This window comes from Triticum urartu, chromosome 4A (genome assembly GCF_056163025.1).
Source record: "Triticum urartu cultivar PI428250 chromosome 4A, HENAU_Tu73, whole genome shotgun sequence".
NCBI lineage: Eukaryota > Viridiplantae > Streptophyta > Magnoliopsida > Poales > Poaceae > Triticum > Triticum urartu.
Window position 1 is genome coordinate 2,303,558 of NC_141876.1, and position 26,176 is coordinate 2,329,733.

General features: G+C 47.5%; 2 protein-coding genes across 2 annotated transcripts; both read left to right on the top strand.

Moving 5' to 3' along the window:
• The first annotated feature begins 4,274 nt into the window (after positions 1 to 4,274).
• Positions 4,275 to 7,445, top strand: LOC125550141 (ACT domain-containing protein ACR10-like). The gene is made up of 5 exons (XM_048713057.2): positions 4,275 to 5,041; positions 5,725 to 5,830; positions 6,260 to 6,599; positions 6,687 to 6,971; positions 7,047 to 7,445. The coding sequence occupies exons 1-5, from the start codon at positions 4,648 to 4,650 to the stop codon at positions 7,188 to 7,190; spliced, it is 1,269 nt and encodes a 422-aa protein (XP_048569014.2). The 5' UTR covers positions 4,275 to 4,647; the 3' UTR covers positions 7,191 to 7,445.
• A 5,254-nt stretch (positions 7,446 to 12,699) lies between these two features.
• On the top strand, positions 12,700 to 13,972 carry LOC125553326 (uncharacterized). The gene has a single exon (XM_048717131.2). It carries the CDS (start codon positions 12,814 to 12,816, stop codon positions 13,675 to 13,677), a length of 864 nt encoding a protein of 287 aa, XP_048573088.2. The 5' UTR covers positions 12,700 to 12,813; the 3' UTR covers positions 13,678 to 13,972.
• Positions 13,973 to 26,176: the final 12,204 nt, after the last annotated feature.

Here is a 26,176-nt window from a genome sequence, read left to right on the forward strand (position 1 = left end):
GAACCAACATCTTCCCTCTCAATCACCGAAAAGGGACCCTTCCCCCTCGCCATGGCACGTAGGCACCGCACCATCGGGATTTCGAGAAGCTCACCCTAGAGCTGGAAGAATGTTGCCCTCGCATCACAAGGTGAACGTAGGATGACCACATCGATTTGGGATATGCCGCGCCGGCTGCTCCGCCACAGTCCATGCCCAACTAGTTGGAGACAAGCTTCAAGGAATCGGACGACGCAGAGGAGGTAGCTCAATCCCTCACCTGCATAACCTCCCGACCGAGCCCCGCACCCTTGACGACGCCTCCAGCAAGGTCACAATGCGCAAGGCGCCGCCGCCGCCAAATCCGCCGAGGATAAAGGTTTTCACCCAAGCAGGGGGATCGGGGTGGAGAGCAGGGGACCTCGGCTGCGCCCCCATGGAGGAAAGCAGCGCCCTTGGGCGTTGCCGCCGCCGGGCCGGCCGGACCGGCCAAGCTTTCCCCCGGTTCCCTAGCTGGCCACCAACACGCACCAACGCCGGAGCCAGAAACGCTAGCCCACACCGGAGGCGAGAGAGAGGCAGCAGGGAATAGGGATTTCACACCTCCAGATCTGGCGAAGAAAGCTTCACGCCGTGGCCGGATTCCACCAGCCACCTGCCGCCCGCGCGGCCGGGCACGCTGGCCAGCACCCCCTGTGAACGCCGCCCACCGCCCGACGACGTCGCCTCTCCGGCAAGGGCCGCCGCCCCAGGAACCACGGGCCTCCAAGAGGGGGAGGAGCGCCGAGATCCCCGCCGCCACCTTCACCGGCGTCCGCGCGGCCTTCCCGGCGGCCGTCTCTGGTAGCGGCGAGGAGGAGGAAGGGGGTGGAGGGGGCTGGCGGCGGTGGCGGAACCCTAGTCGCCCCCGAGTCGCCCAAGGGGACGACGCGAGGGCCGGGAGGATCAATCGGTACTTTCTTCAAAAATTTGTTGTGAAAGTTGCCATGTTCACTGGGAAAAATTGCTATGCTTTAGACAATACAATTGCTGTGAAAAATGTTTGTTTTGCCATCATTTCCCAGCCAGCGGTTCACTGAATAACATTACCCTAAAATAAACATGGTTGTTATCTGTTAGCAACCTCCCTGTATATACGTATGTAACTCATGGATGATGGCAAAAACAAACAGCAAATTAGATATGATGATGATGATGATGATGATGACGAAATGTGAAATTAAAAGATGACAACATGTGTAATTAGGATTTGATTGCCACACACGGCCCGAGATGGGATCTATCCATGCCCATGGATGGATCGATGGAGGGAGTACGTAGTATCTAGCTGACGACGACACACGTGACAAGGACATGTGGATGGATTGGGTGGATACCAAATGGATGGACTTGAATTGTCCGTCTTAAGAATTTTGGTTGTAGTACTAGTGGTAAATTTAAGAAATACCGTCATCCTCACCATAGAAAAGGAAGAAAAAGAAGCAGCAACACAAATCGAAGTAGACAACGATGTGGATCTTCCCTCCTTCCTATGATACTCTTTGTATGATGGAGTTGGGTTGGGTTGGAAGCACTGCACTGTACTGCAACGGTGGGCCGGTGTGCCAAGTGTGTTTTTTTCTTTATTTTTATGCAAACTTGATCCCCTGCTTATATTCCAAGATTAGTGAGGGAAACACCCACAAGATAATACATCAGGATAAGACAACTGGCATCTAAGAAGAAAAAAACCGGGCCTAAGCGTGCGTGCATGATGACTGGCTCTAAATTAATACATTTCAACTTTGTTCACATGGTGTGAACCGCTAGGGAATTGTGTGGGTGGTGCACATCCTCAAGTTAAATTGTATGCCTAGGCGTGCATGGAAGATGGTTGGCTCTAAATTAATACTTCCTCCATCGGGAATTACTTGTCGCATAAATAGATGTATCTAGACATATTTTAGTTGTAGATACATTCATTTTTATCCACTTTTGAGACAAGTAATTTGAAACGGAGGGAGTACATGTCAAATTTGTTCCCATGGTGCAGCCAGCTAGAGAATCATGTAGGTGGTGCACATTTTTAAGTGAAAATGTATATCTGGGTATGCGTGTATGATGAATTTCTCTAATTAATACATGCTAGCTATGTTCACATTTGTGCGGCCAGCTAGGGAATCATGTTGGTAATGCACATTTTTCAGCTGAATTGTATGCCTGCTTGAGTGCACGATGACTCACTTTGAATTAGTACATGTCAATTTTGTTCGCATGGTGGGGTGCTAGGGAATCGCCTGGGCGGTGCATTTTCTCAAGGTAAATTGCATGTCTAGGCATGCGTGCATGATGACTGACTCTAAATTAATATATCTTAACTTCACATGATCCGGGCAGCTTGAGAATTGTGTGGGTGAAGCACATTCTCAAGCTTAGATTTTATGTGTGCCTAGCGGTGAGTGCATGATGACTGACTCTAAATTAATACTCCCTCCGTCCTAATTCGTATCTTAGATTTGTTTAAATACGGATGTATTTAGTTACGATTTAGTGTTAGATATATTCATATCTAGACAAATGTAAGATAAGAATTTTAAGACAGAGGAAGTGTATTTTAACTTCACATGATGCGGGCAGCTTGAGAATCGTGTGGGTGAAGCACATTCTCAAGCTTAGATTTTATGTATGCCTAGCCGTGTCTGAACAATGACTTAATACATGTCAATTTTGTTCACAGGATGTAGCCATATAAGAAATCATTTGGGTGGTGTATATTCTCGAACTAAATTGTATGCCTAGCCGTGTGTGCACGACGACTGACTCTAAATTAATACTAGATTTCAGCTTTGTTCACATGCTATGGCTAGTTAGGGAGTTGTGTGGTTGGTGAACTTTCTAAAACTAAATTGTATGCCTAGACATGCATCACCCACACAATTTCCTAACTGGCCGTATCAGGAGAAAGCAGCGATGAAGATGGAAGAAAGGTATAGAAAATGGTACTTCATATTTTAGTGATCTAAACGCTTTTATATTTCTTTACGGATAGAGTATAAGATTAAATCTCTGGTGTATCTCTTTACATGTAGTATTTAGTTAGTTAATTACTCCTGGTAGCTAATAATAAGTGGTTACTCTTTGGACTTTGGTGGTGTATGTATCCAAAGAGGAGTAGGAATGGTAGCTGAGATTCAGATCTGACAGCCATCACTTACTCACTCACTCACTGTATTAGACTCCCACTCTGCTCTACTCCACCGGTAGGAGTATTTCATCACTCACTCACTGTATATGTCTCTTCCTTGTCGATCTTCTTCTCTGCAATGAAAAACAATTCAATCCATGTCTAATTGTCGCCCGGACGAAACTGGCTGTCGGTTCCTTGATAAAATTAATAAACCTGACTGTTAGCAGCCTTTGTATAAGTGGTCGTTTGATGATGTTATTTTGTAATTATATTTAGGGTGCTTTGTGATTTTTGTGAGCTTTTAAAATAAATAAGAGTCATTTTCACAAAAAGGAGAATCATATGATGATGACGAAACACAACATTAGAAGATGACGTAGAGCGGCATGTGTAATTCGGATTTGATCGCCACACACACAGCCATGGAGGGAGAAGTATCCAGCCGGCGACGACGCTCGAGACAAGGACATGGATTGGATGATACCAAATGGATGGACGGACTTCAATTGTCTGTCTGTACATGGTGGATGGGTGGATGTTAGCTAAGAGTACAATATTTTCAGTACGTGGTGGTACAAGTAGTAGTAGTAGTAGTAGTAGTACTAGTGGTAAAATTAAGAAATGCCACCAGCCACAACATAAAAGTAATTAAAGGCAGCGCAAATCAAAGCTAAGACAGCGATATGAACCTTCATATGATGGACCTGAAAAATTCAAAAAAAAATTCAAAAAAATATGATGGACCTGGGTTGGCATGGGGCACTGCAATGGTGGTTTGATTTTTCAACCTAAAACGTCATCCTTTGCAGTGAAAAGATGGTAGAATGGTTGCCTCATTTCTTTTGCAGTGAAAAGAGATGGTAAAACTGAATTAAGAAATGCCACCACCACCACCATAAAAAGAGATCATAAAAGAACCTCTCTCTTCACTTTGTGCTTGACTTGTTGCGTTGTGGCACGTGTTTGCTTACTTACCGGGGACAAAGCCGAGCTACAGTCTTCAGTCCCCATCGCCGCTTTGCAATATATACACGGTGACGGTACATATTGCACCACATGTCGCTCTCACTTGTGGAAAGTATTGTCCATGCCACATGCAACATGAAAGAAAGACTATTCTTCCCTTGATGTCTTCAATCTTTTTTCTTTTCTTTTTTGTTCTTTTTATTTCCAGACACAAATTTTTCAACAAAAGTTATGTTGCAAAGATTTATTGACCTCCTTATACATGCCATCCTCCATCCTCACTCAGATTATCATGCCAACAAAGAGCCTGGGAGGAATCCAGTCCCCAAGATTCCTCGTCCTCGTCCCCTTCCCCTTCCCCTTCCCCTCCGGCCGGCCACCAACACCAGACAAGACCCACCTCCAAATACTAACCAGCGAGTGGAACGACGGAGTGAGCAAACTTCCCCTTTCCGGACGGACGGAGCAACCAACCAACCGAACCAGCCCAAAGATTTGGTTTTTGAGCCCATCTCTCGCCAACAACAGAGAGAGGGATGGGGATCCCGAGCCCGAGCGACGAGGTGGTCCAAATCGTGCACGGGGACGGCGCGGGGGACCCCACCGTGGTCACCGTGAGCTGCCCCGACAAGACGGGCCTGGGCTGCGACCTCTGCCGCCTCGTCCTCCTCTTCGGCCTCAACGTCCACAAGGGCGACATGAGCACCGACGGCCGCTGGTGCTACATCGTGCTCTGGGTCGCCGCGCGCCGAGGCCGGGCCGTCGCCTGGGACGTCCTCAAGGACCGCCTCGTCGACCTCTGCCCCGTCCCGGCGCCCTTCGGCGTCGACAGCGCCTACCTCGCCGCCGCCGGCCTCCAGGACCCCGACGCCGAGCCCCAGGTGTTCCTGCTCAAGTTCTGCTGCTACGACCGGATGGGCCTCCTCCACGGTAATACTAGATTTCTTCAGTTCACCACCTCTCATATCGTGTCTGCTTCAGATTATTAGATGCTGTGCTGTGTGTGCTTGTCAACAAAGTGCGTAATTGGTTAACTCAATTTCTCCGCAGCTTCTTTCTAGGTACTGCTTGATCCATGCTGTCTATGTCAGATGCCGTTTTACAAGAATTACTTGCTACTCCCTCCGTAAAGAAATATAAGAGTGTTTATATCACTAAAATAGTGATCTAAACGCTCTTATATTCGTTTACAGAGGGAGTATTTTGTTTGGCACTTGCTAGTCTATGATGTTACTGATCGACTGACTGACTGAAGAAAACACCCTGACTCGCCGAGCCCTCCGGATTACATTGACTATTGACTGACTTTCTTCTATGGTTTCTTGTGAGACTATCATTCATTCGTCTCCTGGTAGACCGCTCACATACGCAACCGGAGGAATTCATGTGTTTATCTACTGTGATGTAATCGATGTATATTGTTTGGCACCCCAATTCTTGTGACCCTGGTATTTCCTAGTATATGATAATTGTAAGAATTTAGGATGTCTAGTCCTCACTTGGAGGTGTTAGTGGGCATGTTTGAGAAATGTTTTTCCCAGTGAAAGAGCATGACAGGATTCATAATGTGTACAAAGGAAATGTCTAATCCTGACCTGCTGTCTGATTTGCAGACGTGACGTGCGTGCTCTCCGAGATGGAACTCACAATTAGGAGGGTCAAGGTCTCCACCACGCCAGATGGGAGAGTGATGGACCTTTTCTTCATCACTGATGCTAGGTCCATTTCTTATCTCCTCGTACATTCTTTTCGGTGCCTCCCATAGGTTATTTTGTTTGTCAATCCCATAACAAAGTATTGTTGACTTTTTGCAACCTGCTGGTTGAACAGTGTTCATTTCTCAAGGGATATGGTATTGTCTTAGGATATGCATAATTAGAGAACCTTCTTGCGAATTTATCATGAGAGCATATGATCCTCTATAACTCGTTAATTGCTTCTCTTAGCAGTATGAAGTTGTTCAGTCATGTTTTCTTTCATAGTTTACTAGGTAATCTTCAGCTCTGTAGTTTATGTTTACTAAGGTACATCATTTGAAATAGAAAATCTGCATGGCTTATGTTTAGTAATTGATGTCCATCATTTCAAATATAAGTATGTCTACCTTTGTGACGGTAAATGAACGGATACCTCGTGCAATGATTTCAGGGAACTTCTACACACAAAGAGCAGGAGGGAAGAGGCCTATGAAAAGCTCCAGAGTGTCTTAGGCGACTCCGTGACGAGTTGCGAAATAGAATCCGCGACGGAGGACATGTCTTCTTGCCTCCAAGCTTCAGCATTGTTGTCGCCTGTTGTCCTGGAGCAGATGTTCAGCGAGGTAGATGCCATAGAGGAGCAATCAAGCCGCTCGAGGTCCAGCGGTAGCCTGTCGGTCACTATGGACAACTCCCTCAGCCCCGTGCACACCCTGATTCAGATACAGTGCGGCGACCACAAGGGCCTCCTGTACGACATCATGAGAACAGTCAAGGACTGCAACATCCAGGTAATTCAGTATATCGAAGCAACGGTATTTTTATTTTATTTCTTTGGGTGGGATATGTATTGAGTAGGGAGTTGTGTTTGCTGTCAGATTTCGTATGGCCGGTTCTACGCGGGCCAGAAGGGCCGGTGCGAGGTGGATCTGTTCGCGGTGCAGTCGGATGGGAAAAAGATACTTGACCAGCAGAAACAGAGAAGCATGTGCTCCCGCCTGAGGATGGAGCTGCTGCGGCCGCTCCGCGTGGCGTTGGTGAACCGGGGCCCCGACTCGGAGCTGCTGGTGGCGAACCCGGTGGAGGTGTCCGGAAAGGGCAGACCGCTGGTGTTCTATGACATCACGCTCGCGCTTAAGAACCTCCATAGACGAGTCTTCTTGGTAATGAAATCATGTTCATTCCTGTCTGACAACCACACACCTCGCTCTGATCGCTTGTTCATTCTTGGTTTGTAGGCTGAGATCGGAAGGCATGTGGTGGACGATCGGGAATGGGAAGTGTACAGGGTGCACCTGGGGGAGGACGAACACGAGCTCTCGTGCTCGGTGCGGAGCAAGATCGTCGACAGCGTCACCAACATGCTCATGGGCTGGGACTGACTAACTTGTCTCCAGCATGCATCTTCCTTAACATTCAGTCTTGTTGCAAAAGACATTTGTTTGTTTTGTGTACAGTAGGTGCCATCGACTAGGTGTACATAGGGAGGGATGTTGATGGCTGCTGTTGTAAATTATTAAGTGGTTTCCACTGCCTAGTTAGTTCATACTGCATCAGTCTGAAATACTTGCCTTGCATTGTTGTTAGGCAATGAAATGATGGTGCATAGACCTGTGTTGTTGGGTCTCAAGTATTTACTGTGGTGTATCTTTGCCCAGCTCAGCTGGTGGACGAGTATTAGCTAGCTAGTCATCAGCACGAGTAGGGCAAATTAATGAAGTGATTCTAACAATAGTACTAATAGTTGGCAATGCTTGCTGATTTTATTATTTTTAGATAAGTATGAATCCAACTTATTGCTTCTGAGGAAACTTCTTTCCTGCAGACATTCCACCATTAAATGTTTATTCTTACATATTATGATAAGCACAATTTCCATGTAAATTTTATGCAAATGTTGTCATTATTTGTTTCACTTTTTTCTTCTTAAATGGAAAAGCCATTGTTATTAATTTATTCCTTCTTAAGAAACTCCTTTTTGTGAAATTTCTCTACTATAAGTTTATTTTTGTTATACAAAGCGTACTTTATGAAAATTATGTGCAAATGTTGTCATTTTTTTTAGTTTATTTCTTCCCAAAGGGTAATATTAATGCCACTAATTCATCCATTCTTACAAAATTTCATTATTTTTTGTTTTTGTTTTTGTTTTCCTTTTATTTTCTTTCTTATTTAAGGGTGATATTAATGCCACTCTAACTCATTCCTTATTATCAAACTTCTTTTTGAGAAATTCCATCGTTATATACTTGTTCTTGCATATGATTAAAAAAATTGCGTGCATTTTTTCACTATTTGATTTAATTAATTTTATTTTATTTCTTCTTAAAGGGTAATACCAGTGCCACTAATTCATTTTTCCTTAAAAACAATATTACTTTGATTTTGTTAAGTTTTTATTTCATTTTATTTCTTTCTTTAAGGTCAAATATCAATTCAACTAACTGATTCCTTCTTGGGGAACTTTTTTTTGCGAAAATTCCACTATTATATGTCTAATCTTGCATATTATGAAAATGCGTAATTTCTATGTAAATTATGTGCGAATTTGTCACTTTTATTTGTTTCTTTAAGATCAAATATCAATTCCACTAACTGATTCTTTCTTACTGTACTTTTTTGCGAAAATTCCACTATTATATGTTTAATCTTGCATATTACGAAAATGCATAATTTCTATGTAAGTTATATGCAAATTTGTCATTTTTCTTTCTTTCTTTAAGATCAAATATCAATTCCACTAACTGATTCTTTCTTACTGTACTTTTTTGCGAAAATTCCACTATTATATGTTTATTCTTGCATATTATGAAAATGCGCAATTTGTATGTAAATTATGTGCAAATGAATATGAAAATGCATAATTTCTATGTAAATTATGTGCAAATTTGTCATTTTTCATTCTTTGTTTAAGATTAAATATCAATTCCACTAACTGATTCCTTCTTAGTGTACTTTTTTGCGAAAATTTCACTATTATATGTTTATTCTTGCATATTATGAAAATGCGTAATTTCTATGTAAATTATGTGCAAATCTGTCATTTTTCTTTCTTTGTTTAAGATCAAATATCAATTCCACTAACTGATTCTTTCTTAGTGTACTTTTTTGCGAAAATTCCACTATTATATGTTTGTTCTTGCATATTATAAAAAACATAATTTTTATGTAAACTATGTGCAATTTTTTTTCTTTCCAAAGGGTAGTAATAGTGCCACTAATTCATTCGTTCTTAGAAAATTTCATTATTCTGTTTTCTTGTTTTAGTTTTTATTTAATTTTCTTTCTTCTTTGATGGTAATATCAATGCCACTCTTATTCATTCCTTATTATGAAACTTACTTTTAAGAAATTCTATTATTACATGCTTGTTCTTACATGTGAAAAAAACACATTTTTGTGTAATTATTTCATTATTTTCCATGCCACCAACTGATATTTTTGACATTTAAGGTTAAATATCAATGCCACTAACTGATTTGTTCTTAGGGAACTGTTTTTTTGTGTGCGGAAATGAAGGAAATATGCCCTAGAGGCAATAACAAAGTTATTATTTATTTCCTTATATCATGATAAAAGTTTATTATTCATGCTAGAATTGTATTAACCGGAAACATAATACATGTGTGAATACATAGACAAACAGAGTGTCACTAGTATGCCTCTACTTGACTAGCTCGTTAATCAAAGATGGTTATGTTTCCTAACCATGGACAAAGAGTTGTCATTTGATTAACGGGATCACATCATTAGTTGAATGATCTGATTGACATGACCCATTCCATTAGCTTAGCACCTGATCGTTTAGTATGTTGCTATTGCTTTCTTCATGACTTATACATGTTCCTATGACTATGAGATTATGCAACTCCCATTTGCCGGAGGAACACTTTGTGTGCTACCAAACGTCACAACGTAACTGGGTGATTATAAAGGTGCTCTACAGGTGTCTCCAAAGATACATGTTAGGTTGGCGTATTTCGAGATTAGGATTTGTCACTCCGATTGTCGGAGAGGTATCTCTGGGCCCTCTCGGTAATGCACATCACTGAAGCCTTGCAAGCATTGCAACTAATGAGTTAGTTGCGGGATGATGTACTACGGAACGAGTAAAGAGACTTGCCGGTAACGAGATTGAACTAGGTATGGGATACCGACGATCGAATCTCGGGCAAGTAACATGCCGATGACAAAGGGAACAACGTATGTTGTTATGCGGTCTGACCGATAAAAGATCTTCGTAGAATATGTAGGAGCCAATATGAGCATCCAGGTTCCGCTATTGGTTATTGACCGGAGACGTGTCTCGGTCATGTCTACATTGTTCTCGAACCCGTAGGGTCCGCACGCTTAAGGTTACGATGACAGTTATATTATGAGTTTATGCATTTTGATGTACCGAAGGTTGTTCGGAGTCCCGGATGTGATCACGGACATGACGAGGAGTCTCGAAATGGTCGAGACATAAAGATTGATATATTGGAAGCCTATGTTTGGATATCGGAAGTGTTCCGGGTGAAATCGGGATTTTACCGGAGTACCGGGAGGTTACCGGACCCCCCCCCCCGAGAGGTATATGGGCCTTAGTGGGCCTTAGTGGAAGAGAGGAGAGGTGGCCATAGATGGGCCGCGCGCCCCTCCCCCCCTTGGTCCGAATAGGACAAGGAGAGGGGGCCGGCCCCTCTTCCTCCTCTCTCTCCTCTTTTCCCCCCTCCGCGAATCCTATTCCAACTAGGAAAGGGGGGGAGTCCTACTCCCGGAGGGAGTAGGACTCCTCCTGGCGCGCCTCTCCTGGCCGGCCGTACTCCCCCCCCCCCTTGAGCCTTTATATACGGAGGCAGGGCACCCCCTAGAGACACAAGTTGATCCACGTGATCATATTCTTAGCCGTGTGCGGTGCCCCCTTCCACCATAGTCCTCGATAATATTGTATCGGTGCTTAGGCGAAGCCCTGCGATGGTAGAACATCAAGATCGTCACCACGCCGTCGTGCTGACGGAACTCTTCCCCGACACTTTGCTGGATCGGAGTCCGGGGATCGTCATCGAGCTGAACGTGTGCTAGAACTCGGAGGTGCCGTAGTTTCGGTGCTTGATCGGTCGGGCCGTGGAGACGTACGACTACATCAACCAAGTTAACGCTTCCCTTGTCGATCTACAAGGGTACGTAGATCACACTCTCCCCGTCTCGTTGCTATACATCACCATGATCTTGCGTGTGCGTAGGAATTTTTTTGAAATTGCTACGAAACCCAACAGAAAATTCCACTATTATAATCCATAATTTCTATGTAAATTATGTGCAATTTTTCTCATTTTCTATTTTCTTTCCTTCCAAAGGATAATAGTAATGCCACAAAATTCATATGTTCTTAGAAAATTTTCATTATTTTGTTTTTTCTGTTTTAGTTCTATTTCATTGTCCTTCTTCTTTAAGGGTAATATCAATGCCACTCTAGTTCATTCCTTATTATGATACTTACTTTTGAAAAATTCCACTCTTGTATGCATTTTCTTGCATATGAAAAAAAAACACATTTTTGTGTAAATTTTCTCATTATTTGCTTTATTTTTTATGTTCTTTGTCCTTAAAGGTTAATACCAATGCCACTAATTCATTTTTCCTTACAAAAAAATTACTAGTTTGATTTTGTTTAGTTTCTATCTCATTGTATTTCTTCCTTAAACGTTAAATATCAATGCTACTAACTGATTCGTTCTCAGAAAACTTTTTTTCTTGCGAAAATATTAATGCCACTAACTTATTTCATTGTATTTCTTTCTTTAAGGTTAAATATCAATGCCAATAATTGTTATATAATTATTTTTGTATTTTATTAAACAGCGTGATTTATATGTACATTATGTGCAAATTTTGTCTTTTTTTCATTTTCTTTCTTTCCAAAGGGTAATAGTAATGCCACAAATTTATTTGTTCTTAGAAAATTTATTATTTTGTTTTAGTTTTATTTATTTTTAGTCTTTAAGGGAATATCAATGCAACTGTGATTCATTCCTTGTTATGAAACCTACACGTAATTAGGCTCCATTAGATCGATCGATTAAACTTGCATGTAATTAGGTTCCATTGGATCGATCGATTAAAATTTACACGTAATTAGGTTCCTTTAGATCGAATGATTAGGACTTACACGTAGAAGATATATCTATGAACTCGAACACTTGTGTGTAGTTTTTTACGAGTCAGTTTCTTTTATGTTTGAGACCAAGGTGAAGTATCTGGTGGTTTTTGTTTTGTGACTGCAAAGGCCGGCCGATTGTTCCTGTAGAAAATGTTGGCTTACCCCAATGGAGGCAATCCATTTAGAATGTTAGAAAAAATTGACTTAGCACAAATCGGTGAAGTCATATTTGATTATGAAAAAGATCAACTTAACAATTTTTTTTTCTCTAGCCCCTTTTTGAAGTTTGCTAGTTGCTACGAGCGGCAGCTTGGGCCGGGCCAGGGTGCGGAGGTCCATGTGGAGCCCAGTGCACAGTACACCCTTGGATCATAATGCAGACGTGTAAGGCGTCCAGAGCTTGCATGGCCATGGCGTTACATGACAGCAAAGACTAGTCTGGAAGGAACTACTCCTCCTGTCCAGTCGAATGAAAAACAATTCAAACAGCCAGAATTTGAATTGCTGTCGCGCGTTCCAACCAAGGAAGGAAGGTGCAAGCTTGTTCCAGAAAGAGGCCACCGTGCATGCCATGCAAACGCAAACGCAAACGCAATGCAGCTCGGTCACACACAGAGCCCAAGACGGTGGACAGTTTCTTACCGCCTCCTTCCCTCCGCGTGTTACCACGTCGCCGGCCGGTCTCACCTCTGCCGCTGCCGCGTGTCCGGCCACCCTACACGTGCCCCTCCCACCTTCCTCCATAAGTACGCCAGCTGCCGAGCTCACTTCGTCCAACCCACTTGTGCAACCCACTTCACCTCACGCTCAGTCCCAGTACACTCCACAGTCCACACTAGCAAAGCAGTAGCAAGAGTAGCGAGATGGCTCCCAAGCGCCGCGGCAGCAAGGTGGTCAGCTCCGTCGTCAAGACCAAGGTGGTGGAGGAGACCGTGGAGGTCGCCACCACCATCCTCCCCGCCTCCCAGGACGACCCGCAGCCGGAGGTCGTCGACGTCTCCCGCTCCCGCGACGTGCACGTCGAGGTCGTCACCACCCCCGACGCCCAGCCCACCGCCGGCGCCAAGAAGCAGCCCGCCTCCAAGAGAGGCGCCGCCAACGCCAAGTCGCCTGCCGGGCCGCTGGTGGTGCCGGTCTCGCCGTCACCCCAGGAGGAGGAGCAGCAGCAGCGCAAGAAAGGTGCTGGCAGCAAGACGCCGGCGTCGCTGCAGAGCCAGGAGACGCAGGAGGAGCCCTACGCGTACCAGGACGAGACCGCCGACGGGAAGAAGAAGCGGCCTGCAGAGGAGGACGACGGCGAGCCGACCAAGCCGGAGGGCCCCGAGACGCCGACGCAGAAGAGGGCGAGGAGCGAGGGCAAGGCCAGGACGCGCAAGGCGGAGGCGGCGGCGAGGAAGAACATGGGAAAAGGAAGAGGCGGGCGGCGTCGTCGTCGGCTGGGAGGGAACAACATCGACATGGGGTACAAGGCGTACGTGTACCGGGTGCTGAAGCAGGTGCACCCGGACCTGGGGGCGTCGGGGAAGACGATGCAGGCGCTGGACATGATGATGGCGGACATGTTCGAGCGGCTGGCCACGGAGGCGTCGCGGCTGGCGCAGTACGCCGGGCGCGCCACGCTCACGTCCCGCGACGTGCAGAACGCGGTGCGGCTGGTGCTCCCCGGCGAGCTCGCCAAGCACGCCATCTCCGAGGGCACCAAGGCCGTCACCATGTACACGTCCTGAAGTGTACATGTCAACAAGTGAAGATCCCTCCGTAAGAAGCAGGGCAGCAGGGTGCATGCTAGTACTCCTACTAGTAGTTGGTTCAGTTTAGTTGTGTTTCCGATGGCATGATTGCATGTATGGTTCAGTCTGGACTTACTTTTGGAAAAGTAGTTTTAAGTTGGTGGCAGATGATGTACCTAGTGTAGTTAGTTGGTCAATTAGTTGCTGTTGATGTAGTAGTGGCGCTAGCGCTAATATAATGGTGCCTCCCTGCTTAAATTAGTACTAGCCAGTAGTATATTTCTGTTGGTCATTGTGTGCATGCTTCAGTTGGTGTACATTTTTCGATCTAATGGTTGTATGCATGTTGTGTGTTGTAGCAAATGAGAGAGTCCGTAATTAGTTATGTGAGTGGGGGGGCTAACCACACATGACAGGAACTTGCTAGACACGTGAACAAACATATAAAGCCATGCATGCAGAGACTATATATGTCGACTTGTCATGCACTTTTAGAAAAAGGCTAAATGTGAAGCACATTAGTGCCCGTTTGAATTTGAACCGGCACTAATGGTGGGTAACCTTTAGTACCGGTTCGTGGCGTGTCAGGCTATGGTCAGTCTAGGGTCCCATGAAGACCTTTAGTACTGGTTCATGCCATGAACCGGTGTTTCTTTGTAAGCTGATTTTTAGTCCCACCTCACCAAGAGAGAGGCAGTATGAGCGGTTTATAAGCCCACGAAGACCTTTAGTACTGGTTCATGCCATGAACCGGTACTAGAGTTTCTTTGTAAGCTGATTTTTAGTCCCACCTCGCCAAGAGAGAGGCAGTATGAGCGGTTTATAAGCCGTGAGTGCACATACAATGACAAAGAGTTACAATGCTCACCTACATATTGATTAGCTTCAAGCCTTGCGGGATAGCATAGATTGCACTGAGCTATGTGTAGTGCAGTCTACACTATTCCGAATGGCTTAAAGCAAATTAACTAGCATTGCACCTCTTTTTTATTTTTAATAACTTATTTGAACTCCGGACTTCTTTTATGTTCAGTATACAGCATTCAAAGCGACGTCATCAATTTCCAACATGTTCTGACATCATTTCTTGTTTTTCGATAATTTACCTAATTGTTTAGAGAGCTAAATGATCGTGAAATTGAAAATCACTACAAAATGAATCCTGAAAATGTTGAAACTTGGCATGGTATCATCATATCACCCGCATATCATGCGCGAAAGAGTAGATAGGGTCATGGCAAAAACTGGACGCACTTCGTGTACAAACTGGACGAACTCTTTCGGAGTATCAGGGATTCAGACGAGAACTCATCTGTTACACGGCCACTTCAATGTTTTTTAAACTTATTTGAACTTCGGACTTCTTTTGTGTTCAGTATACAGCATTCAAAGCGACGTCATCAATTTCCAACATGTTCTGACATCATTTGTTGTTTTTTGGTCATTTACCTAATTGTTTAGAGAGCTAAATGACCATGAAATTGAAAATCGTTACAAAATGAATACTGAAAATGTTGAAACTTGGCATGGTATCATCATATCACCCGCATAGCATGCGCGAAAGAGTAGAGAGGGTCACGACAAAAACTGGACGCACTTCGTGTACAAACTGGACATACTCTTTCGGAGTATCAGGGTTTCGGACGAGAACTCATCTGTTACACGTCCACTTCAATGTTTTTTAAACTTATTTGAACTCCGGACTTCTTTTGTGTTCAGTATGCAGCATTTAAAGCGACGTCATCAATTTCCAACATGTTCTGATATCATTTATTGTTTTTCGGTCATTTACCTAATTGTTCAGTATGCAGCATTCAATTTCCAGAAGAAATTAAATAGAAGAAAAGAAATAATGCAGAAAATAAAAAACTATACAAAAAAATTACTCAAAAATAAATAGAAGAAATAAATAATGCAGAAAAGAAAAAACTATATAAAAAACAACTCAAAAATAAATAGAAGAAAATAAATAATGCAGAAAAGAAAAAACTATATAAAAAATTTGTTGGCGCGCTGCCCAGTGGGCCTGCCAGACCTAGGGTGTGCAAATGCAGGCCCAAAAGGGCCAGCAGGCTCACAGGGCAGCGCGCCCTAATTAATTAGGCCCAGAAGCCTGCTATATAGAGGAGTTCGAAGAGGTAGCCGCGGGTGGGTTTATAAACCAGTGCGGCTGCACTTCGCCCGGCGAGGTGGGACTAAACTTTGGGGTGGCAGCGCGAGGCCTTTAGTACCGGTTGGTGGCTCCAACCGGTACTAAAGACCACCCTTTAGTACCGGTTGGAACCACCAACCGGTACTAAAGGCTTGCTCTTCCCGCCTCTTGGCCTGGCCAAAGTTGGCCTTTAGTACCGGTTGGTGGCTCCAACCGGTACTAAAGGCCTCTCCTATATATACAACACTTACGAAAATTCAGTTAGATCTCCCCACTTCTTTCGTCTCCAACCTCTCGCGCGCCGCTCGAACCCGTCCTCGCTAATGAAGCTATGTACCTAGGGTAAGGGCATGGACCTGTCCTAAGAGCCCTAACCAAGGACATCCCTGGAAGAAGTCGCCTTTCAATCGACTTGAAGGTATCCCACTCGACGGATTCAAGACACTCGACCAGGAAGCTACCACTCGACTACGAAGCCAACCACTCAACTGACAGGAGATCTAAAGTCACTCCGCAAGCAAACGGTCGGCCATTAAGTAGTCTTTATGGTCATCATAGCACTTTAATAAGGACGTTACCAGTAACGCCCAGTCTTAATGTATTTTAACCCTGCATTACTGAGGACCGAAGGGGTCTGGCGAACTCTATATAAGCCACCCCCCTCCTCAGTAGCAGGGGTGGGCACCCCTGTAATCCATACACACATAATCCAGTCGACCGCCTCCGGGCACCGAGACGTAGGGATGTTACTTCCTCCGCGAAGGGCCTGAACTCGTACATCCTGGTGTATTTACAGCTTCTCCATAGCTGAGATCTAGCCTCTCCATACATACCCCCCTACCTCACTGTCAGAGTTAGAACCACGACAGTTGGCGCCCACCGTGGGGCCGGAGTCTTAGCGCCTAGTTGGAGAAGTTGTGATTTTTCTGATCCCTTTGATCATGTTTTCGTGCGGAGATTTGGTGGAGGGCCGCGAGATCCGTCTCGGCGCAATCACGTTCGTCGCCGACAACTCCGCTTGGCTTCAGGAGGCTCCACTAGACATCGACGCCCTCCCCATCCGCGGTGCGACGCACTTCCGCGCATGTGTTCGTGGCGTCCTCCTGCGGCAGCCGTCGACCCAGTATCGGTCGGCTCCCGTGTCATCTTCCCGCCCTGTCTCTCACCGGCGCGAGCGCTCCGGCCGGTCGAGACTTCAGAGGTGGGTGAGGCATGCCGTGGCCCGCCAGTCGGCAGCCCCACAAGTCACGGCAATCGAGCCCGACAAATCCCTCTACGGCCTGTTCGACTGGCTCCACGAAGACTGCATCCGAGTGGGACAGCAGCGACCCGGTGGCTGAGGTTCTGGCGGTCGATGGAACACACAGTCCTCCCGGTTTCCCTCGCACTGATGAAGGCATGGGTGGAGGTGACCCGTCGCATCCCCACGATGATTATCTCCCCGAACTTCTCACGTCATTGCAGCGAGAGGAGCTTCGCCGCCGGAACATGGATGCACTCCGCACTCCTATCGTCGGAGAAACCCCCGAGGCCCGGGCCTTGGAGGACGCGCGCTTGGCTAACTTGGCCGAGCGCACTCGACCGGAGAATCTCCAGCGAATACTCGACGAGCAAGCGCGTCAGCGAGCTCCCGAGTCCAGTCGACGTCAGCTCTTCCCGCTTACGCAGGTATATCGGACCCCAGTTCAGAATTTGGCAGCCGCGGCCCGTATAGCAGAATCGATTCAGCCCTCCCAGTCGGAGGCTGGCAGGGGCTTGTTGCAAATCAGAGCGTTGCTCCGGGTAGCGGGGAACCAGAATTCCGCTGTTTCTCAGTCGCGGAATAGGATCCACAGTCGATCCGTTGCAACGGATACAGTCCAGTCGGCTCACAGCCCAAGATCGCCCCCGAGGCGTGAGGGACGCGGGGACCGGCACGATCAGTACAGAAGAAATGAGCAGTATGATCACCGGTTTGATCAACGTCGAGTGCCAACCCCTCCCCCGAGGAGTGGGTCATATGCGCCTTGACAGCAGGATGACAGACACCCTCATAGTGTTGGGCGGAGAGTTCCAGTCGACCCCAGGGACCCAGGCTTTGATGCGAGATCCATCCTCGTTCAGGGTCTGGTTGACAGGAACAGAGCTCACCAGAAGGCCACGACAGGGATGCGCCTGCCAGCAGCAGAGTACGTGTTTCGGGGCCAGAGTGTTTCAGTCGAGCCATCAGGGCCGCAGTGATTCCTCCCAACTTCCGGTTGGCGACTGGGGTCAGCAAGTTCACCGGCGAGTCTAAGCCTGACACTTGGCTCGAAGACTACCGAGTGGCTGTCCAGATTGGTGGCGGCAATGATGAGGTGGCTATGAAGCATTTGCCTCTCCTGTTAGAGGGCTCAGCCAGAGCGTGGCTGAATCAGTTAGCACCCAGCAGCATCTACACTTGGGAGGATCTCTCTCGAGTGTTTGTCACGACCTTTGAAGGAACATGCAAGCGACCAGCAGGCCTTACAGAATTGCGGTCTTGCGTGTAGAAACCGAGTGAAACTCTGAGGGATTACATCCAGAGGTGGATCACTTTGCATCACACAGTTGAGAACGTACCAGATCACCAAGCAGTTTGTGCCTTTAAAGAAGGCGTCAAGAACAGAGAGTTGAACCCGAAGTTCGGTCGGACCAGAGAAATGTCTCTGAATCGGATGATGGAAATTGCCACCAAATACTCTAACGGAGAAGATGAAGATCGACTCTGGAGTGGCAAGCAGAAAGCAGTCGCCCAGGAAACCGGAGGCAATTCCAGTCGGAAGCAGAAGCGGAAGGCCGAGCCAGCCGCTCCTGGGGAGGCCCTGGCCGTAACCCAGGGAAAATTCAAGGGAAAACCCAAGGGGCCCTGGAACCCCAAGAAAGTCAAGGATCAAGATGGAAATGATGTTTTGGATCTGCCATGTCACATCCACACCAAGAAAGATGAAGAGGGTAAGCTTATTTACCCAAAGCATACCACTCGACAGTGCCGGCTCCTGATCCAGCAGTTTCAGGGCAAGCAGTCCAAAGACAAGGAAAAAGAGTCAGATAGAGTTGAGGACAAAGAATATAGTGACGATGGATACCCCCAAGTCAATTCGACCTTGATGATTTTTGCTGACGTCGAAAGCAAAAGTCGACTGAAAGTCATTAACCGTGAAGTGAATATGGTTGCCCCGGCAACACCTAGCTACCTGAAGTGGTCTCAGACTGCCATCACGTTCGACCAGTTCGATCACCCTGCGCACATTGCCACCCCTGGGAGGCAAGCTCTGGTGGTCGATCCAATTGTCGAAGGCACTCGACTGACCAAAGTCCTGATGGATGGTGGCAGCGGCCTGAACATACTGTATGCAGAAACGTTGAAAGGGATGGGCATTCCGATGTCCAGGCTCAGTGCCAGCAACATGAGTTTCCATGGAGTCATTCCTGGAAAGAAAGCCGAGTCACTCGGCCAGATTGCTCTCGATGTGGTTTTCGGTGATTCAAAAAATTACCGTAAGGAAAAGTTGACATTTGAGGTTGTGGACTTCCAAAGTGCTTATCATGCTATTCTGGGCCGGCCAGCTTATGCATGCTTCATGGCTCGACCGTGCTACGTGTATCTCAAGTTGAAGATGTCCGGCCCCAGAGGTGTGATCACCGTTACAGGCAATCGGAAGAAACCAGAGGAGTGTTTTCAGAAAGGATCAAAGATCGCTGATGCTCAGATGTCAGTAGTCGAGCTGCAAGAATACCAGAAGACTGCTGATCCGAGTGAATTGCTGCAAGCCAAGAAGCCAGCTTCAGAATCAGCTTTTCAGTCGTTCGGTGAAACTAAGCCAGTTCACATTCACCCGACCGACCCCAATGCTGCTCCGACTCACATCTCAACGACGCTCGACTCCAAATAGGAAGAAGCGCTCATCCAGTTCCTCCGTGAGAACTGGGACATCTTCGCATGGAAGCCTTCTGACATGCATGGAGTTCTCAGGGGGCTGGCTGAGCACCGCCTACGAGTCGACCCGAAGTTCAAGCCTGTGAAAGAACATCTTCGACGGTCCGCCGTCCATAAGAGGAAAGCTATTGGCGAGGAGGTGGCTCGGCTCTTAGCAGCGGAGTTCATCCGAGAGATTTACCACTCCGAGTGGCTCGCCAATGTTATCATGGTCCCCAAGAAGGACAAGTCACTTCGCATGTGTATTGACTTTAAACATGTCAATCGGGCCTGCCCGAAAGATCATTTCCCTCTCCCCCGCATCGACCAGGTAGTCGACTCGGCCGCGGGGTGTGAGCGTTTGTCTTTTCTAGATGCTTATTCAGGATACCATCAGATCCGTCTGTATGGACCCGACGAGATCAAAACGGCTTTCATCACCCCATTCGGGTGCTTCTGTTATGTCACCATGCCCTTCGGCCTCAAGAATGCTGGAGCCACGTTCATGAGGATGATTCAGAAGTGTTTGCTCACTCAGATCAGTCGGAACGTAGAAGCATACATGGATGATATTGTGGTTAAGTCACGGAAAGGTTCCGACCTGCTGACTGACCTTGCCGAAACCTTTGCTAACCTCAGGGGATATGATATCAAGCTCAATCCATCAAAGTGCACATTCGGAGTTCCAGGTGGAAAGTTACTCGGTTTTCTCATTTCCGAACGAGGAATCGACGCCAATCCCGAGAAAGTTGGCGCCATATTCCGGATGAAGCGCCCTGTGCGTGTACACGATGTCCAGAAGTTTACAGGTTGCTTGGCCGCTCTAAGTCGATTCATTTCTCGTCTCGGTGAAAAGGCGTTGCCTCTTTACCGACTAATGAAGAAGTCTGACAAGTTCGAGTGGACTCTAGAAGCTGATGCAGCGTTTGCAGAGTTCAAAGCTCTGCTCTCCACCCAGCCGGTGCTTGCTGCCCCAATTAGTAAAGAGCCTCTGCTGCTTTACATTGCGGCCACGGGACAAGTTGTCAGCACAGTACTTATGGTCGAGCGGGAAGAAGAAGGAAAGGCCTTCAGAGTTTAGCGCCCAGTATATTATATGTCCGAAGTTTTGACTCCTTCGAAGCAAAGATATCCCCATTACCAGAAGCTTGTATATGGGATTTACATGACCACGAAGAAGGTTGCACACTACTTCTCTGACCATTCCATTACAGTCGTCAGCGACGCTCCACTGTCAGAGATTTTGCACAACAGAGATGCAACTGGTCGAGTGGCGAAGTGGGCGATTGAACTCCTTCCCCTAGATATCAAGTTTGAAGCAAAGAAGGCTATCAAGTCCCAGGCAATTGCAGATTTCGTCGCCGAGTGGATTGAACAGCAGCTTCCGACTCAAGTTCACTCGGAGCACTGGACCATGTTCTTCGATGGATCTAAGATGCTGAATGGTTCCGGTGTTGGGGTAGTATTGGTCTCCCCCCGAGGAGATAAGCTCAGATATGTTCTCCAGATTCACTTCGATTCCTCCAATAATGAAGCAGAATATGAAGCACTCTTGTATGGGTTGCGCATGGCCATTTCACTCGGCGTCCGGCGCCTCATGGTCTACGGCGACTCAGATTTGGTGGTTAATCAGGTGATGAAGGAGTGGGACGTCAGAAGCCCAGCTATGACTGGCTACTGCAACGCAGTAAGAAAGCTAGAAAAGAAATTCGAGGGGCTAGAGCTTCATCACATCCCCCGACTAAAAAATCAAGCAGCTGATGATCTGGCAAAGATAGGCTCCAAGAGAGAAGCCATTCCCAGCAATGTGTTTTTGGAGCACATCCGCTCGCCGTCAGTCCAGGAGGATCCTTTTACAGAAGAAGCCCCGCAACCGAAAAGTGCCACAGATCCGACTGAAGTCGACATTCCTGCTGTGGTCGACCTAGTCATGGAGGTCTTGGCAATCACTCCCGACTGGACGATACCATACATCGCGTATATCTTGAGAAAAGAACTTCCAGAGGACGAAGAAGAGGCTCGACAGATCGTCCGTCGATCTAAAGCTTTCACAGTCATTAAAGGACAGTTGTATAGAGAAAGCGCAACTGGAATCGGTCAGAAGTGCATAACGCCAGAAGAAGGTCAGATAATCCTTGATGATATCCACTCGGGGACCTGTGGTCACCATGCGTCCTCTCGGACCATCGCGGCCAAAGCATACCGAGCGGGTTTTTACTGGCCCAGGGCAAACGAAATGGCGAAAGAGATAGTCGCCAAGTGTGAAGGCTGCCAGTTCTACTCCAACATGTCACACAAGCCAGCATCAGCTCTGAGGACCATTCCACTCGTCTGGCCCTTCGCTGTTTGGGGACTGGACATGGTTGGTCCACTGAGAACAGGCAGGAGCGGATTCACACATGTGCTTGTGGCAGTCGACAAGTTTACCAAATGGATTGAAGCCAAGCCTATCAAAAATCTTGATGCTAGCACTGCTATCAGTTTCGTCAGAGAGTTGATATTCAGATACGGGGTTCCGCATAGCATCATCACTGACAATGGGTCAAACTTCGATTCAGACAAGTTCAGAGCTTTTTGCGCTTCTCAAGGCACACGAGTCGACTACGCGTCTGTCGCGCATCCCCAGTCGAATGGACAAGCTGAAAGAGCAAATGGTCTAATTCTCAAAGGACTGAAGCCTCGACTGATGCGTGATCTCAAGCACGCAGCAGGTGCTTGGGTCGATGAGCTTCCGTCAGTTTTATGGGGACTGAGGACCACCCCGAACCGGTCGACTAGAAGAACGCCATTCTTTCTGGTTTACGGAGCCGAAGCCATCCTGCCGAGTGATCTACTTCACAACGCCCCCAGAGTCGAGCTTTATAACGAAGACGAAGCAGAGCAAGCCTGGCAAGACGCAGTCGACCTCCTAGAGGAGGAGAGGGAAATGGCTATGATCAGATCGACCATCTATCAGCAAGACTTGCGTCGATTCCATGCCAGAAATATGAAGAGCCGAGCCTTCCAAGAAGGAGATTTGGTCCTCCGAGTGGATCAGCAGAAACCACACAAACTTGCTCCTACTTGGGAAGGCCCCTTCATCGTCACCAGAGTCCTCCACAATGGAGCATATCATCTCTACAACGTTGGTCGCCGGATCGACGAGCCACGAGCTTGGAATGCGGAACTACTCCGCCCATTTTACACTTGAATTCTCACTCGGATGAGGTGTAATAAGAAAAACTTCTGTAGTTTATTTTTATCAAAGACAAGAGTGTCCCAGTTCTTCCTGTAATTGCTGTCACTTTTGTTTGCGTACGAAATCCCCCAGTGGGTGGCTTAGCTGCGAATCCGTTTCGCCTAAGTTTGCAAAAAATCCTACCGAGTGGCGAGCCAGACTCCCACTCGGGGGCTTAGCTGCAGCCCAGTGCTCGCCTAAGTATATAAAAATCCTACCGAGTGGAGAGCAAACCTCCCACTCGGAGGCTTAGCTGCAGCCCGGTGCTCGCCTAAGTGTTTGAAAATCCTACCGAGTGGAGAGCGAACCTCCCACTCGGGGGCTTAGCTGCAGCCCAGTGCTCGCCTAAGTGTTTGAAAATCCTACCGAGTGGAGAGCAAACCTCCCACTCGGGGGCTCAGCTGCAGTCCAAGTACTCGCCTAAGTATATAAAAATTCCCGAAGATATTCAACGATAAATCAAGTTCGGATAAAACCCAAAGGTCCAAGACCTCAGATCAAAGTACTCGAGCCCTCGGCTAGACAGAGTTTAACGGTTACAGAATCCACTCGGCATGCCGAGGCAAATTTAAAGTGAAGCATAAAAGTTTTTCATTCCTCAAGCGGAGGACTGGAAGGGGCGACGAACTCGTCCAAGTCGATCCCGTCTGCAATACGAGTAGCAGCAGCAATGAAAGTCTCCATGAAGTCTTGAAAGCTGTGCTTCCTGGTATTGGCAACTTGGATGGCGGCCAGCTTTTCTTCTCGCGCCTCCTTGCAATGGACGTGGACCAGAGACAGAGCGACATCAGCACCATATCTGGCAGAAGATTTCTTCCATTCCGCCACTCGACCCGGGACTTCATCCAGTCGAACCATCAGAGACTCGAGGTCATTCCGAAGCGTCGTTCCAAGCCAGAGTGATGTGTCGATCCGCGACATCGCAACCTTCAGCCGAGCAAGATAGTCAACAACGCTGGTAACACGAGACTCCAGTCGGAGCACGTTCATAGCAGCCTCGTCCTTCACGAGAGAATTGGCGGGATCCATGCCTGGCTCCACTCGACTGGTTTCCTCTTTGAAGCTCTGGCAGAATTCTGCAAACACGATTCAAGAATAAGACAGTGGCCTTACGCGGGCTTGGTAACTGCAAGACAGCCGGTTCGGAATAATTACCTTCGAGCATGACGAACAGCTTCTTGGCGAGTCCACCGAGATAAGCCTCCAGATCGTTTACCTTCCCCACCAGCTCACCCGCCTTGTCGTGCAGAACCATCTTTTCTTTCTTCAGTCGACTGACCTCTTGATTAGCTGTTTCGAGAGCAGTTTTCAGTCTGGAGTTCTCCTGTTCAAGAGTTCCGACCGAAGCCAGTTTCTCTTCTGCAAGCTTCGTTTTGCTCGAGGCCTCCTTTTGTGCTTCGGCAAGATCTTGATCCTTCTTCTTCAGAGCTTCCTCCAGTTCATCTACAGAACGTCGAGTGAACTCAACATCAAGAATGGGCAAGAAAGGGAAGTCACTCGTCAAGAATGAGAAACCTCGCCAGCCATACCTTTTGCTTCGTCTCGCGCCTTCTGCAGGTTCTGTTGAGCGAGCTTCAAGTCAAGATCGAGCTGGATCTGTTTGTTCTCCAACTCAGTGTAGAGAGCCACAAGTTCACAGGATTTCTGCAAAAGTCAGTCGGCAGAGGTCCAAGATAAGTTGCTTCCGAGTAACCAAGAGACAATGATGACGTTTCTAAGACTACAGCTGAATCAAAAACATTCAACAGTAGTCTCGGGGACTACACCCAGTGGGTGCACTCAGCGTGCCCCCACTGGTTTTGAAAAAAAAATCGACTGCCCGCAGTCGACCGGATACAGTTTCATTCGACATGGCCTGGCCAGACCGAGTGAAGGAGTAAAACTACAGCAACGCAATATAAAGACTACAGTCGACTGCCAGCAGTCCACCGTAGTCTCGGGGACTACACCCAGTGGGTGCACTCAGCGTGCCCCCACTCGACCAAAAAACTTAACAGAAACACCTAGTGGGTGTACAGATTTAAAAGATCTTCGGAAAAGAGATTCTTCAGACAGCATTCCCTAACAGAACAAGCAGTGAATCGACTGACCTGGACGTTACTCTGAAGAGCTGAACTCGCGTCATAAGCCGCTTGGCTGGCGTCTCGAACCACCTTGACCTGCTCCATCATGATGCCTGCCTGGCGTATAGCTTCCTTAGCTGCACCCACTTGGTCCTCAGGGACGTGGTGTGTGGCGAAGAGCGAAGGCGGATTTACGGTCGACGTCGAGGGCGGCGCACTCGCCAGAGGATTGGCGAAAGTCACAGAAGCCCGGGTGGTATCGCCACCGTCTCGAGCTACGGCCTCAGGCGCCGGAGTAGATTGTGGAGTCTCGCCAGCCGACGCTTTCCTGTTCCGCCTCACTCTCAGCGGCGCTTCGTCCTCGTCGTCAGGAAGGCTAATAACATGAGGAGGAGCTACGAGAAAAATTCAATCGACCAGAGTTATAAGAAATCGTCAGTCGATTCAAAGCAGAACATCAGTAATCATACCAGGATTGGAAGTAACAGCATCTTCCATCTCTTGATCATCGTCCTTGGCGGAGATCTCAGAAGTAGCAGCACTGCAAGTTTTGAAAGACCGTCAGTCGGCTTAGTGGATCGACCAAGGATCCGTCCACGGTCGACAAAGGAGAACAAGTTCTATCATTACCCAGAAATGGTGGGGACAGTCATCCTCATCTTGGGCAGAGCCTTGGGTGGCTTGGACGGCGCCGCGCGGGGGTGCTCGGGAGCTTTTTCAGTCGGCGCTGGAGAAGAGGTCCGAGGGCGCTTCGACGACTGCCCAACGGGAGCAGTCGCCTTACCACGTTCCCACGCAGGGTCGTGTGTAAGCTTGGGTCGCCTTTCCGAGCGAGGAGGTCCAGCTTCCTCCTCCTCCTCCTCTTCGCTGGAGTCGACGCTGTCGTCTCCCTCCCCTTCGCCGTCAGACTCCCACTCCCCCAGTTCGTCTCCGCTTTCGCCTCCGCTCGCCTCCCCTTCCTCGGCCAGCCCCTGTGCTCCGTTGGGTGTCGAGTACATCTCTGTAGTTGCCTGGAGAATAGCAGACAAGCCGAAAGTCAGTCGACCGATTCAAAGAGAGCAAATGAAGAAAGCAAGATCTCAGTCGGGAACACAAGGTCAGACCTGGTCCACGTCGTATGTACTGTCAAGCGGGACAACCCTCCTGGC

Bases quoted from the DNA above. Each gene is read 5' to 3' on its own strand.
- LOC125550141 (XM_048713057.2), top strand. From the start codon at position 4,648: ATGGGGATCCCGAGCCCGAGCGACGAGGTGGTCCAAATCGTGCACGGG. The intron at 5,831-6,259 runs GTCCATTTCTTA...CAATGATTTCAG, and splicing joins TTCTTCATCACTGATGCTAG to GGAACTTCTACACACAAAGA. The intron at 6,972-7,046 runs GTAATGAAATCA...CTTGGTTTGTAG, and splicing joins TCCATAGACGAGTCTTCTTG to GCTGAGATCGGAAGGCATGT.
- LOC125553326 (XM_048717131.2), top strand. From the start codon at position 12,814: ATGGCTCCCAAGCGCCGCGGCAGCAAGGTGGTCAGCTCCGTCGTCAAG.